The sequence below is a fragment of the Primulina huaijiensis genome, chromosome 5, assembly GCF_012295235.1.
Source record: "Primulina huaijiensis isolate GDHJ02 chromosome 5, ASM1229523v2, whole genome shotgun sequence".
Classification (NCBI taxonomy): Eukaryota; Viridiplantae; Streptophyta; class Magnoliopsida; order Lamiales; family Gesneriaceae; genus Primulina; species Primulina huaijiensis.
In genome coordinates this window covers 9,279,607-9,295,547 of record NC_133310.1, presented here as the reverse complement: position 1 = coordinate 9,295,547, position 15,941 = coordinate 9,279,607, and the positions used below count along the sequence as shown (strand labels likewise).

The 15,941-nt window shown below is 41.7% G+C and overlaps 2 protein-coding genes across 2 annotated transcripts; one reads left to right on the top strand and one right to left on the bottom strand.

Moving 5' to 3' along the window:
* Positions 1–2,465: 2,465 nt before the first annotated feature.
* On the bottom strand, positions 2,466–3,248 carry LOC140977622 (uncharacterized). Its single transcript, XM_073442371.1, has one exon. The coding sequence runs from the start codon at positions 3,246–3,248 to the stop codon at positions 2,466–2,468; it is 783 nt and encodes a 260-aa protein (XP_073298472.1).
* A 3,901-nt stretch (positions 3,249–7,149) lies between these two features.
* On the top strand, positions 7,150–10,936 carry LOC140977621 (uncharacterized). Its single transcript, XM_073442370.1, has 8 exons — positions 7,150–7,326; positions 7,423–7,569; positions 7,651–7,857; positions 7,975–8,119; positions 8,431–8,528; positions 8,867–9,045; positions 9,340–10,398; positions 10,507–10,936. The coding sequence occupies exons 1-8, from the start codon at positions 7,150–7,152 to the stop codon at positions 10,934–10,936; spliced, it is 2,442 nt and encodes an 813-aa protein (XP_073298471.1).
* The last annotated feature ends 5,005 nt before the right edge of the window (positions 10,937–15,941 follow it).

Genomic DNA, 15,941 nt, shown 5'->3' with positions numbered 1-15,941 from the left:
CTCAGGTGTTACAACACCGGGTACAACATCTGTGTTAGGCAATGTCTCACTTATATTCAGTAGCCCATCAACATCATCCTCGATTGTCTTTCCTGTTAGATCTGCAAGATCATCAAAAACAACATTAATAGATTCTATACTCGTTCTTGTTCTAAGATTATACATGCGATATGCACGACTATTGGATGAATAACCAAGAAATAAACACTTATCACTTTTTGAGTCAAACTTTGCAAGATGGTCTCGGTCATTTAAAACATAACATACACACCCAAAAACATGAAAGTACTTTAGGTTTGGCCTTTTTCCCATGATAATTTCATAAGATGTCATAGTAGAACCACTCCTGAGGTACACACGATTTGAAATATGACATGCTGTGTTTAAGGCCTCAGCCCAAAATCGTTTTGAGATATTCTTTGAACTCAACATGACCCTAGCCATTTCTTGCAATGTCCTATTCTTCCTTTCGGCTATTCCATTTTGTTGAGGAGTCTTAGGTGCAGAAAATTCATGAGTTATCCCCCTCTTTTCACAGAATGATGTAAAGTGTGAATTTTCAAATTCCTTACCATGATCGGTCCTTATTTTACCAACCCTCAAATCATGTAGATTAGTAATCTTAGCATGTAATTTCTTAAAGGCATCAAATGTGTTTGATTTTTCTCTAAGAAAACTTACCCATGTAAAACGAGAGAAATCATCCACACAAACAAATGAATACTTCTTACCTCCAAGGCTTTCCACTTCCATTGGACCCATAAGATCCATGTGTAAAAGTTCAAGACACCGTGTTGTCCCAAAGTGTTGCAACACTTGACGGGGAACACGTGTTTGCTAACCCTTTTGACATGCACCACAAACATAAGGAATTCCAGAGGATAAATTAGGCATACCTCTCACAGCATCGTACTTACCAAGGTTCTTTAATGTCTTGAAGTTTGCATGACCCAATTTTTGATGCCACAAGTTTAATTCACTCACCTTTGAATGATTGCACACAAGGTCCTCTCCAAGTTGATAACAGTTGTCAACAGACTTTGTACCTGTCAAAATACAAGTATTAGTGTTATCAAAAACTTCACAATTATCTTTATCAAACTTAACATGTAAACCATCATCACAAAGTTGACTTATGCTTATTAAGTTTGAGTTAAGTCCCTCGACATGAAGCACATTGTGTAGGTTAGGCAATCCATCAACATTCAAGGTCCCCTTGCCAGTAATTCTTCCTTTAGCACCACCACCATACGTCACATGACCATTCCTCAGTTCAACACAATCAATCAAATAGTCTTTAGAACCTGTCATGTGGCGTGAACAACCACCGTCAAAGTACCAGATTCCTGTAATGTTAGTCTTTAATGAAGTATAGATAACAGAACAATGAATATTAGCCTTAGGCACCCAAACCCTTTTTACCGATGGTTTCCTATTGACAGTGTTGCGCCGGGTGTTGTACAATACCTGAGGCAACACCTGTTCAGATTCCCATCGCTTGTAGTCATCTCTCAGTTTAAATCAGTATGGTTTGATATGTCCAGGTCTAAAACAATAGTGGCAGATAAAGTGGCGTTTCCTGGACTTGGACTTCTTGGTAGATAATTGCCCTTTGATGAAACACCTTTTTCAGTGTAGGTACCATTCGAAATTTCAGCACTTTCTTTGACAAAGCCAGTTGATTTTCTTTCAGTATTGGAAGATTCTCCAATTTCAAACAGGATATTCATATAACCAAGTCCAGCTTTGTCATTTTTTCCAATCATCATGTTTGGATGAACTTGAATTAAGCTTAGCAAGAATTTGAGTTGCTTCTTCAAGCTCCTCCTTGATTTTGCATAATTCCAGATCTTTCTTGCTTAAGATTACTTCAAGTCGTGATACATTTGACTTCAGCTCAATGTTTTCTTTGGAGAGAATTGCATTCACCTTATTTCTTTTAATCCAGTCTTCATACAATTATTCATACATTGTCTGCACACATTCCAGAGTGACTTCATCATCATCTACTTCTTGGGTTTCAGACTAACTTGATTCACCAAGGGTTGTAGAATTAAAACACACTGAGTTTGATGAGATGTTGCGACCAGGTATTGCAACACCTGTGGCAACACCCAAAGGGTAGATTTGCATTAAACGTTTCTCCTTGGTCACAGCAGACAACGATGTGTGGTTTTCAGATTCATTTGATCCTTGATCATCATCAGACTCTTCATCACTCAAAGTGACGACCATGCCTTTGTTTCTCCGAAGTTGGTTGTCACACTCATTGGCATAGTGTTCAAATCCAGAACACTCTCTACATTGCACTGAATCCAGATTTCTGACATTTGTTTGGATTTGCAATTCATTCTTGGTCGAAATTGTCCTTTCATAGGAGTAAACTTTTGAGCTTTCGCAGAAGTGGTGATATTGGGCAACACGGTTTTTTGTCCAATTTTCTTCTTCTCTCTCATTTTCTTTAATTAATCACCAAATTTCTTAGTAATTAGAGGGATAGAATCTTCCCCTAAATCAGACTCATTCACCTCTTTAGATATTTGAAGGATTTCATCATATGAGTCGGTTGATACTTCAAAGGCTATTGTCTTCCCTTTATCCTTCTTTTGTATATCAAGATTCATCTCAAAAGTTCTGAGAGAACTCATCAGTTCATCCAGGTTGATTGTTGAAGTGTCTTTCGATTCTTCAATTGCACACACTTTGACATTAAATCTCTCAGAAAGAGATCTTAAAACTTTGTTCACCAATCTTTCATTGGACATGGGATCTCGAAGACTGTGAGCTTCATTAGAAAGTTGTCTCAAGCGGCTATCATACTCAAGAATAGACACCTTGTCCTCCATCCTCAAGCTTTCAAATTTTGTTGCTACCATCCTTTGCCTAGTTTTGCGCACACTCTCAGATCCTTCACAATGTTTCTGAAGTATATCCCAAGCTTCTTTGGCACAGACACAATTGGTGATTAGATTGAACATCCTTGTGTCAACAGACGAAAATATAGCATTGAGATCCTTGGAATTAAAATTTGAAGTTTTCACTTCATCGATTGTCCATGTACTTTTAGGTTTGAGCCGAGTATCTCCATCAGCATCCTCGATCTTTGGTGGACTCCAACCATCAAGTACACGTTGCCAAGCTCTTTCTTCAATGGATTTAATAAAAACCCTCATCTTAACTTTCCACAATGCATAGTTTGATCCATCCAACACGGGAGGTCTAAAGACAATGTTTGTTGAGGCTTCCATAATCCTTTTTCACTGTGAAAACAAAACAAAACAGGATCTCACTTAGTAGCGTCAAGTGGTTGCTCTGATACCAATTGAAAGTTCTGTTTCCACAGTGTGAGCGTGATGAGGGTGAGTGTTACGTATATCAGAATGTAGGTGTTGTGCGTAGGTGTTGTAACACCCACGACAACATGCAGCGGAAATTATAGTTTAACACATTAACACGTAACTAGAATAATAACAATACGTGAGACGAGATATAAATTATGCACAAGTATAAAATACTTGTGCGGTGCCTCAGGGCAAAATAATTCACTAGAAAAAAACTTGTAAGTTTACAAAAACCAATACTAGTGAAAGAATAAAACAACTCCCTTATCAAGGCGAGTAACAAATTGCATACTAAACCTCTAACAACCCGTATAACCAATTATACAGAGGATGCATCAACTGAGAAGTGAAAGGTCTTCAAAAATCAACACACTAATCAAAACAGTGATTAGGCGTTGTCTTCAGATGTTGTCAGTACTTCACAGCAACACTTTACCAATGGCACGAGATTGCTTCGATCTCGAAAGGTCTTCGTCCGTCTTCGTCTCTCCGAATTCTCTCTCTCGTATTTCAACTTAGTCTTCTTCTATATATAATATTCCTTTTTCGGTCCTATTAATCATAGAAAAGGAATTTCTAAGGAATTTCGTTAGGAAACAAACTCTTTTCAAATAAGGATATCATATCTTAAAGATATTATCATATCATTCATAGTCTTATATCAAATATTCAATCTACACGAGATCATATCATAAATTCGAGATTATACTCATGTCTAGAATGGTAAAACATTAAAGATATTAAAAAAGAAAATATCTCAAGGAATAAAATTCTTTTCACCTCTTAATTAAGAATTGCTTTTGATCTATCCAAGCGGTTTAATTGTTCGAAAACAGGAAAAGAAACCAATTAACCACAAGCAGTTAAACAAACGGGTGATTCTATCCTACACGGTTCGTGCATGTATTTTTTTATCCAAAATAATACCTCGAACATCTTTATTCAAGATAAACATATGGAGTCCATCAGTATTTTTTGTTTTAAAATAAGATATTCATTCATCTTGTACAAATACATCAGGAGTGTTTTTCTAGGATTAGAATATATTATTTTTAAATTTTCCAATCTTGAGGTGAGAGTATTGGGAATTGGGGAAGTCATGAAATAAATAAAAATACTAACTTGGACATTTTACCTAAATTTTTTCTTTATTGTTTGAGAATTAATCTTGGAAATTCACTTAAATATATCAAAAGTAATTATGATAACACCTTCTTGCTTTATTAAATAGTAACAGATGGTAAAAGATAATATAAGTTTTAAAAATTATTTTTTTAATTAATTAGTAAGTTAATAATTGAACTATCAATTATACTAGTATCCATGCACGCGAAAATTTTCTTGTATAAATAATTTATGCTATATCCTAATATAAATTAAGATTTTTAATTTAAAAAATTAATATGAAAAATTGTAGTTATAAGTGGTAAATAATAAATTTATTGAAATAAATGAATGCGCATTTTTGTTCATCTATTAAAATTACCAAGTTAGTTACTTTGTAGACGTTGGTGTATTATTATAAATTAAAATTTTAAATATTTTTAAATTGGAAAAAATAATATTAAAAATTTTAGTTATAAGTCGTAAATAATAATTTTATTGAAATATGAAAGAAGTGGCATTTTTGTACATTTATTAAAATGACTAAAATACTTACTCTAAGAGATTGATGTAATATTATATAGCATCATTTAGTATAATATGTTATATATATAAATAATAATGATAAAAGAATATCCAGCATTGCTTAATATACTTAATTTTCGTCAATAATCAAATTAATTCACGAAATAAAATAAGGGATCGAACTCATCGTTTTTCAAATTTCGCCATAAAAACTAAACATAGAAGGAATAATCAGATATTAAAAAAAGAACGAATCAAGCAATTAATGAAACATTTTACAAATAATACAAAACAAAATTAAGATAATAGGCAAACCCAAAAATAAGGATGACAATGGGAGGGGAGTGGTAGGGATGTAAAAATCAGATACGACCCACAAACTCGACACGGTTCATTTAACCTGAAAAAAATCAGGTTTGGGTTTGGGGTTTTCCGGTTCGGGTCAGATCGGGCTGGACCCGATAGCTGACCCGAAAAAAATGATCGGGTTAGGTTGGGTTTGAGTTGACCCGAAAATTTTATTTTTTTTTTAAAAAATATATAATTAATAAATATTGCCTACATTTTTATATATTTTATGTATGAAAAAATATTTATTATATATTTATATCATAAATTTTCATAATTTAATATTTATTTTGAGCAATTTTTATTTTTAAACAATTGTTTATTTGATTCAGTAAATATATTTTATTTTTCTACGATTAGACTTTAAAATTTAATGAAGGAGATTTTGTTATTATGTGTTTAAATTAAAATATTATTATTATTTTCTGAATTTTATTTAAAAAAATAATCAAAATCGGGTTGATTCGATTCAGGTTCGGGTTGAGAGTGTTTGGGTTGGCTCGGGTTCAGGTTCGAGTTGGGTTTGGGTTGAGCAATTTTTGAATAGTATTATTACTCAACCCAACCCAAGCCAACCCACTCGAATTGACACCCTTATGGAGGGGTGCCTATCTGCTCTACTCAATTCAAAACATGTTATCATTCTAGTCCAATCCCTCTTTTTTTAATGAGGGACTAAGTTCTCCTTCCCGTACTCGTCACCAAATTTTTATCTAGAATATCTCCATCACATTCATCATCACATAGATAAAACACATCCCTACTGCAATAGTACTTTTATATATATATATATATGAGAGAGAGAGTTCAGGGGTGGGGATCACAATTTCATCCTCGTCCCACACTCTATGAGAAATTTGATTTTTCTCTAAACATTGCCACATACTTGATAAATGGTCCCGAACTCGTCCTGTTCGGGACAACACCCTCGGGCCCGAACCAGCTGGTGAAATCGACATCACTACATGATACCCCAATAAGGATACGGGTCATCATGATTGACCTGAGTCATTAATTGGATAGCCATGTCAAAGCCAATGTGACCGGGTACTCTCATTAACTACCCGTGCACTACTTTCTCGGGAGATCGTCACCATAACCCGAGCTCTCAAACAAGTACCCGGGCACCTTACTACCCGAGCCACCTCGAGAATTGCACCACACTTGAGTGTGATTGATACATGCCGTCTAATCTGTCAGAACCACTTGTGCCTAGAGTGTCCTAGAAGTCATCAGAAGTTATGGTATGGGCAGTGGACTTACCATACTTAGTAAGTGGCACGGGAAACAAGGTACCTACCCATTTTCTACTATAAATAGCAGGTATTAATGTTATTTACAGGGTCTGAAACCTTTGAATTCTCAAGCACTTACATATTTTCTCTAAAATATTGCTTGTAAGCCTGCTGACTTAAGCATCGGAGTGGCTACGCCGGACATCCCTCCGGCGTCCATTTACGAGTTCATTTACTTGTTTGCAAGTAGCGGAAGGTAAGGCATAGTTTTCTTTTAACGTTTTGCAGTCCTCGGTGTTGTGATAACACATTTGTGGAGAGTGCAAAATCCTCGCTTCTCGGGCCGAGGTAATTGATGATCCGGAGCAAGATCCCTACTGCACTCTTGGACTTCTCTGTCCCGGGCAATTTTTAGAGGAACATGGTGAGAAAAGTGCCAGGAATCAAGTCAAGCCAATAAGAGGCTGAGATTGCCATGGACATCTCAACAGCCAGGGTCCAGTGCCCGCGGAGGAAATGTGAGGAGTAATTCAAGAAGTGATCTGGGTAGGAAAAGGGAACAGGAGCCCGAGAGGAAGAAGACTTCACCCCCTGCCATGGGATTGATCAAGATGATATCAGGAGGCTCCACTGATGGGGACTCCAATAGGGCTCGCAAATCGAGAAGTAGGAGGGAATGTATGGAGGTAGAAGGGGCGATGAGGAGCGAAGCAGTCATCAGTTTTGGCCCGGAGGATCTAAATGGGGTGAATCTACCCGACAATGATGCCCTTGTTATACAAGCCCGGGTGGCAAATTATGACATTCTTAGAGTCTTTGTTGACTCGGGCAGCTCTGTAAATGTAATTTTTAAATATGCTTTTATGCAGATGGATTTGCAGGGCTATCACTTGGAAGCTGTGGAAACTGCCCTCTTTGGCTTTGCAGGCCATGTGGTCTACCCGGAAGGGGAGATTATCTTACCACTTACCCTGGGCTCACAGGATTGCAAGAAGACGGTGATGACTTCTTTCACGGTTGTAGACTCCCCATCATTGTATAATATCATTCTGGGAAGACCGGCTTTGAATGAACTGAAGGCTGTGGCGTCTACCTAGCACCAAAAGATAAAATTTCTTGTGGGAGCCCGGGTAGGAGAGGTCAGGGGAGATCAGCCATCTTCTCATAAATGCTATGTGGAGGCAGTCCGGGCTGATCAGAGCAAATCCAAGAGGGAAAGGAAGAAAGTCAGGGTGGATGAAGTAGGAGGAAGAATGGGGGAGAAAGAGGAAGTGCATTTTTTAGCAGAAGAGGAGCAGGAGATGGTAGAAGTCGGACCAGGCCAGCAAATCCGGGTGGCTCGGGACCTCAGTGTATCCACCCGGGTTAGTTTGATTAACTGTTTGAAATCTAATATTCATGTGTTTGCCTGGTCCCAACAGGAGTTGACAGGGATTTCTCCTATGGTATCGGAACACCAACTGAATATTCTCCCGGGATCTCACCCGGTGAAACGAAAGAAGAGACACTTTGGTCCTGAAAAGGACAAAGTTATTGATGAGCAAGTGAAAGAACTTCTGAGGGCCGGTCAGATTCGGGAAATTCAATTCCCTACATGGCTCTTGAATGTTGTGCTGGTGTCCAAATCTACCGGGAAGTGGCGCATGTGTGTGGAATTCCACGATCTTAATAAAGCTTGTCCCAAGGATCATTATCCTCTCCCCCGAATTGATCAATTGATGGATTCCACCTTGGGCTACGAATTGCTGAGTTTCATGGACGCTTACCAGGGGTATCATCAAATCCCCTGGCCAAGAGTGATCAAGATAAAGCCAGCTTCATCACCTCGGGAGGTACATTTTGTTATATTGTAATGCCTTTCGGGTTGAAGCATGCAGGGGCTACCTACCAGCGTCTGATGAACAAAGTTTTTGAGAAGCAGTTGGGACGAAATGTGGAAGTCTATGTGGACGATATTCTGGGTAAGTCCCGTGAGGTTGCAAGCTTTATTATTGATTTAGAAGAAACTTTGCCACTCTCATGCATTACAGAATCAAGCTTAACCCGGCCAAGTGTATTTTTGGCGTAAAGAGTGGAAAATTCTTGGGATTCATAGTGACAGATCGGGGGATCGAGGTAAATCGTGAGAAAGTCAAGTATGTGCTGTGCATGCCATCTCCCCGATCTGTCAAAGAAGTACAGAAGCTGACCGGGAGAATTGCTTCCCTTACTCGATTTATATCCCGGTCAGCACACCGGAGTTATCCTTTCTTTCAGGTCTTGAGGAAGGCCCAACAGTTTGGATGGGATGAAAAATGTGAATAGGCCTTCCAGGATTTGAAGATTCATCTTGCTGAGCTCCCTGTGTTGGTAAAGCCTGAGCCCGGAGAAAAATTGTTTGTTTATCTCTCTGCTACAGAGTATGCTGTCAGTTCAGTATTGGTAAAAGAAGAAGGCTCTGACCAAAAGCCTTTGTATTATGTCAGTCATGCTCTGAGAGGCCCCGAGCTCTGGTACAGCGAAGTAGAAAAGATTGTCCTGGCCTTGGTTGTGACCGCCAAGAAGTTGCGACCATACTTCTTGTCTCATAAAATTATAGCACTCACTAATAGCCCTTTGGGGAGAATTATGACTCACTCAGAGGTAGCCGGGCGGATGATTAAGTGGGCGGTGGAGTTAGGAGAGTATGATATTGAGTACAAACCCCGGGTGGCCATCAAAGCACAAGCTTTGTCAGATTTTTTATCCGAGATGGCCCAGCCCGATGAAGAAGAAGTATAGAGAGTGTTCGTGGATGGGGCATTTAGCCTTGCGGGGTGTGGAGTAGGGGTCGTGATAGTATCCCCCACAGGAGAGAGGATTAAATTAGCAATAAAGATTGATTCCCGAGTAACTAATAACGAGGCCGAGTATGAAGCTGTCCTCGCCGGTATCCGAGCTGCACAGGAGATCGGAGCTTCCCGGGTTATTCTCTATTCTGATTCGCAATTGATCACTCAACAGATAAAGGGTGTTTATGAAGTCAAGGATGACAGGATGCTAAAATACTTACAGCTCATCAAAACCCAGGCAAAGATATTTGTGGATTGGGGTATTGAACAAATACCCCGGGAGGAGAATGGAGAGGCGGATGCTCTGGCAAAAATGGCTGCTTCTTTATCAGAGGTCAGCACTTGGGAAGTGTTACATGTTTCTCGTTTAAATCTCTCCACAGATAAAGAAGCATTACCAGCACCCGAGGACTCCTGGATGACATTCCTGATCAGATTCATTGAAGCAGGTGAACTACCCGAGGACAAAATCCAGGCTCAAAAAATTAAGAGACAAGCTCCCAGGTTTGTTCTCTTAAACAAAGTCTTGTACAGGAGATCATTCCAGGGACTTTTATTAAAATGCTTATCTGAGGGAGAAGTGGATTATGTCCTCCGGGAAATTCATGAAGGGTGTTGTGCTGAGCATCTCGGAGGAACAGCTTTGACCCGGAAGACGATGCTCTCCGGTTTCTGGTGGCCAACTCTTAGCCAAGATTCTACTCGAATAGTCCGATCTTGTGAAAACTGTAAATATCACTCAAACTTTCAACACATCCCGGCTACTCCTATGAAGCCTATTTGGGCATCTTGCCCCTTTGATCAATGGGGTATGGACATCGTGGGCCCTTTCCCAATTGTCCGGGCTCAGAAGAAGTTCTTACTGGTGGCTGTAGATTATTTTTCTAAATTGGTAGAAGCCGAGGCATTGGCCAAAATCACTGAACAAGAGGTTTTAAAGTTAATATGGAGAAATATAATATGCCGGTTCGGAGTGCCCAGAAGACTAATCTCAGATAATGGAAGACAATTCCAGGGAAGGGAGATTACATCTTGGTGCCAGGAAATGAAAATCACTCAGTCTTTCACTTCCGTTGCCTACCCTCAAGCTAATGGCCAAACAGAAGTTGTCAATAGAATTATTGTATAAGCATTAAAAACCAGGTTACAAGGCAAAGGAAGGGACTGGGTGGAAGAACTACCCAGTGTTCTCTGGGCATATAGAACCACTCCCCGGGCCCCTACTCAAGAAACTCCTTTCAATTTGGTATATGGTGCCGAGGCAGTCTTACCAGTTGAGATCGGACAAACTTCTTCCCGGGTAGAATCTTACCCTAATAACAATGATCAAAGCCGGGCTATGGAATTGGATTTAGTAGAAGAAAAAAGAGATCGGGCATCTATTCGGATGGAAGCATATCGGGGCAGGATTGTGAAATCATATAATAAGAAGGTCCGGAACAGGAATTTCCAAATAGGGGATCTGGTCATGAAAAAAGTCAATCCTCCCGGATATGTTGGGAAATTAGAAGCTCGGTGGGAAGGACCTTATAAAATAACCCAGAAGGTCAGCTCAAGATCTATTTATCTATAAGATGCCCAAGGACACTCTTTCAAAAGGCCTTGGAATTTTTTTCATTTAAAGAAGTATTATAGTTCACAAATGTAATTGTGTATTGGAAGATATAATGAAAGATCTATTTTTCCAGAGAAATATTGTGCATCTAGTTATTAAATATTCAATCGGGAAACCACACCTCGATCAACAAAAAGCCCAGGGCACTACACTCAGGCTCGGGGCAGCACACCCCGACCATTCCCAAGTCCCCTGACATGTTCCCCGGCCCAAGGTTCCGCGCCTTGGTTCTTAAAAAGCCCAGGGCACTACACTCAGGCTCGGGGCAGCACACCCCGACCATTCCCAAGTCCCATGACATGTTCCCCGGCCCAAGGTTCCGCGCCTTGGTTCTTAAAAAGCCCAGGGCACTACACCCTGGCTCGGGGCACCACACCCCGTCCATTCCCAAGTCCCGGGACATGTTCCCCGTTCCCAAGGTTCCGCGCCTTGTTCTTAAAAAGCCCAGGGCACTACACCCTGGCTCGGGGCACCACACCCCGACAATTCCCAAGTCCCGGGACATGTTCTCCGGTCCAAGGTTCCGCGCTTTGGTTCTTAAAAAGCCCAGGACACTACACCCTGGCTCGGGGCACCACACCCCTACCATTCCCATGTCCCGGGACATGTTCCTTGGCCCAAGGTTCCGCGCCTTTGGTTCTTAAAAAGCCTAGTGCACTACACCCTGGCTCGGGGCACCACACCCTGATAATTCCCAAGTCCCGAGACATGTTCTCCGGCCCAAGGTTCCACGCTTTGGTTCTTAAAAAGCCCAGGGTACTACACCCTGGCTCGGGGCACCACACCCCGACCATACCCAAGTCCCGGGACATGTTTCCCGACCCAAGGTTCCGCGCCTTGGTTCTTAAAAAGCCTAGAACACAACACCCTGGCTCGGGGAACCACACCTCGATCAACAAAAAGCCCAGGGCACAACACCCTGGCTCGGGGTTCCACACCTCGACATTTTTACATCCCGGGACACGCTCTCTGATCCAAGGTTCATATTTCCTGGTTATTCAAGCCTGTGTCTTAAATTAAAAAGACCTATGATTCCTGCATATATTAAGAGCACATGGATTGCTGCCCGGGTAAATGGTTCCTTATCCGGGTTACTTATTAAAATTTCCGGTTAGTTCATAACACTTAGAAATTTTTATGATTATTACGAGTTCTAGTGAATGGTTAATTGAGGAGTTATCTGAGCGTCGTTAAAAACATCAATCATTATATATGAATAAAGTTATAATTTCATTTATGAAATCCCGAAGGCTGAAAGTTACAAAAAAAAAATTGAAAAGAACTACAATCCTATTCTAAATTTAAATCTACTGGAGTGGATTGCTCTCCGGCCTCTTCAGGAGCCTTCTCAGCCTCCTTGTCAGCAACATCATCCTTGAGAAGGGAATCGATGGCTTTATCTATATCCGGGAAGCCCTCCTTACCTGCCTGGATTAGACCTTCTTCCTCAAACTGCTCCTGGCATTTCTGGAAGCCGACTTTGAAGTAGTTGTAAGATTTGTCTTCAACAGTCGCTTGAAATTCCGAAGATTGAAGGAAGACGGTCTGCCATTCCTCTTGAGTCAGTTGCAGGAGCCTTAGCTTATCCTTGGCCGCAACAGCTCGGTGCTGCTGTGTGCTGGCTTCATCCTCAGGGTAGCCAACTCGGGACTCTAGGAAGGCAATCCGCCTCCCAAGGCTCTCCTCCCAGGCCAAACCTTCATCCCGGGCAATCTTGGTAGAGGCCAATTGCTGATTAGCCCTTTCCAGGGAAGCTTGGAGACCGGCGGTTTTATCCTCGTGAATTCTCTGAGCCCGAGCAAGTTCCCCTTGAAGTTGATCATTGATTTCTTGAGCAGTCCGGGCTTGATGACCTTTTTTTGTGGCCACTACAGCCACCTCTTCAAAAGCCGAGATGATCATATGAGCCGCCTGTATAAAAGAAGTTAAAAAAAACAACAACAACAAACCAACAACAAAGGAAGAAGAAAGAGAAAAGAGATAAAACTTACAGACAGGAGCCGGTTTGATCCCTCCAGGAATCTAACACTGGCAGGGTTGCTCTTCAGAAGTGCCTCCTCAGCAGGGTTGAGTATCTGCTTGAGGCGCATAACACCTGTAGAAGTAGCTACCTCAAAAAAGATGTTAGCCAGGGTAGGTTGATTAGTTGGAGGAAGCTCGTGGCCGGGTTCACTAGAGGATTGGTGGCGAAGGGGAGTTGATTGAACAGACCGAGAAGTGCACTGGCCACCCTCGAGAAATCCTCCAGATCGGGTCAGGGACTGCAACAGCTTTTCTTTTCCTCTGCCTGAGAGGAATGAGATCTTCAGCATCTTCCGAGAGCTCGGCTGCAAACCTAGCCCTGATTTCTTCTTGATCCCAGGAGGTATTAGCCCGGGCCGATTCGGCTCTCAGGGCTGCCTCCTCCTTAGCCCGCCTCTTTTCTTCCTCAACAGCTGCCCGACGGGCTGCCATTTTCTTCTCTTGAGCCGCCTTTTCAGCTGCCCGTTTCTTGGCAAAGGCGGCTTGCATCTTGGAATTATCTGCATAGAAAGGAGACATGGTTAAAAATTAAAAAAAAAATAGTAAGGAAACAGATAAGAAAAAGGAAGTACCGGGTTGAGAGCCCGAGCCTGCTACCTCGTCAATCACCCGGTCTAAGGGATCCTCAACCCGGGAACCCAACCCATAGGCCACTAAATTTTCTTCCACGATAAGGGATGAAGAAGAGTACTTACGCCCCTCCACCAATGTTTGACTCACAAGAAAAGGCTCCTCAAATTTATAGGATTGGGGGAGGGCAGGTTGTTGGGGAAGGGAACTGAGAAACCCAATTAGACAAGGAAGAGGACCCGGGAGTTGGATATAAAAAAATTTTCTTTTCCATCCCTATTGAAATGAAGGGATATCATCAAGGAATCGGGCGGTCAGTGAAAATGCATTATCCCCAAGCCGGCAAGTGAAGTAATAATGAAGGATGAAAGGGGTGATGAGAAGATTGTTCATTTTAAAAAAAATATAGGCCGAGGCTATAATCCTGAAAGAGTTGGGATGAAGTTGATTAACAGGCACACCAAAAAATTTGGTGATCTCTGTATAAAAGGAAGGGAGGGGGAACCGGAGACCATTTCTAACCTGGTCTCGAAAGAAGGTGGTGTATCCGAGGGGAGGGTGATCTGCCCGATCTAAGGGACCAGGAATCAGAATGGAAAGATTAGAGGGGATAGACCCCAGAACCCAAAGCTCCTTGTCTGCCCCAGAGCGCAATGTGCTGCTCAAAGAGGAAAACCAAAGAGTGCCCGGGGTCTCGGTGGGATGAGGGCTCGAAGCCCGAGCTTTGCCTTTGCCCTTGCTCTTGGCAAGAGCTCGGGAATGGCTAGAAGTGGAAGGTTTTGAAAAAGTTGGTTGGGTTTGATAAGCTGAAGGTTTTTTAGGAGGCTGAATAATAGAGCGGCGAGGCGAAGAGGGAGAAGAATCAGAGCGCAGCGCGGTGGACTCATCACTAGGCGAGCCTCGTGCATTGGCTCCTGAAGTCGAAGAGGTAGATTCAAACATAGTTTGAAAGAGAAAAACTTACAAATTGTTGAGAGAAAAGACGGTAGAGGATTGTCGGAGTTGAGTATTTTGCGCCTAGGAGCTTCGAGGAAAAATTTTGCAAGGACTTCGCTGAGAGTTTGAATTTGAAAGTGATTTTTGAAAAATAGGAGGGTTACTATATATAAAAAGAGGGAGTCAGTTTCCACCATTGATCTAGATCGAATCGGACGATCAGGACGGATCTTGGAAGTTGTGCCGGCAGATGAAAGGACGCATACGGTTGTCGAGATGTTAGACTTATCCACTTCTCGGAATACGAAACGTTTGTCGGCGGGAATTAATGATAAGGTACAAGTCATCATGACAATAGCCCTGTCATCATGAGGCCTGGCATCTTATTCTCAGTCCGAGAGACATGAGGCCCCGACATCTTATTCTCAGCCCGGGAGACATGAGGTCCCGACATCTTATTCACAGTCCAAGATATCATTCCATCTTTGAAAATATTTGAAGCCCCCGATGCTCTCACACATTTTGAATTATCATACGGAAGTGCAAGTATAACTGATCGGGACAGCGAGTTAGACTTTAGCTCGACTATTTTGGGGATGGGTGGTGATACCCCAATAAGGATCCGGGTCATCATGATTGACCTGAGTCATTAATTGGATAGACCATGTCAAAACCAATGTGACCGGGTTCTCTCATTAACTACCCGGGCACTACTTTCCCGGGAGATCGCCACCATAGCCCGAGCTCTCAAACAAGTACCCGGGCACCTTACTACCCGAGTCATCTCGAGAATTGCACCACACTCGAGTGTGATTGATACAGACCGTCTAATCTGTCAGAACCACTTGTGCCTGGAGTGTCCTAGAAGTCATCAGAAGTTATGGTATGGGCAGTGGACTTGTCATACTTAGTAGGTGGCACGGAAACAAGGTACCTACCCATTTTCTACTATAAATAGCAGGTATTAATGTCATTTACAGGGTCTGAAACCATTGAATTCTCAAGCACTTACATATTTTCTCTAAAATATTGCTTGTAATCCTGCTGATTTAAGCATTAGAGTGGCTACGTCGGACATTCCTCCGGCGCCCATTTACGAGTTCATTTACTTGTTTGCAGGTGCTATTAAGGCCATTATCTTCACTCAAATTCTCAAACATTATAAATTATTGATTTGACCTGCTTGAGCTCCTTACCCAGCTCATCCATTTCACCCAGATCGCATCACTACATGAAAGCAATAATAAGGCAGCCTTAGGGGCGCAGGAAGGAGATCTTGAGCAGGTCGGAGTGGCGCGCAACCCAACAAAGAGAGCATGCGTTAATGGTGGAGCTTTGGAAAGGTACAATAATTTGACAGTGTGGGGACGATCTATTTGGGTAGGAATTTGGAGGCAGGTGTGGGTACAATAGTTCCTCGTCTTCACAAAATTAA

Bases quoted from the DNA above. Each gene is read 5' to 3' on its own strand.
- LOC140977622 (XM_073442371.1), bottom strand. From the start codon at position 3,248: ATGGAAGCCTCAACAAACATTGTCTTTAGACCTCCCGTGTTGGATGGA.
- LOC140977621 (XM_073442370.1), top strand. From the start codon at position 7,150: ATGGGATTGATCAAGATGATATCAGGAGGCTCCACTGATGGGGACTCC. The intron at 7,327-7,422 runs GTTATACAAGCC...GCTTTTATGCAG, and splicing joins TACCCGACAATGATGCCCTT to ATGGATTTGCAGGGCTATCA. The intron at 8,529-8,866 runs GTTGCAAGCTTT...TAGGCCTTCCAG, and splicing joins TTCTGGGTAAGTCCCGTGAG to GATTTGAAGATTCATCTTGC.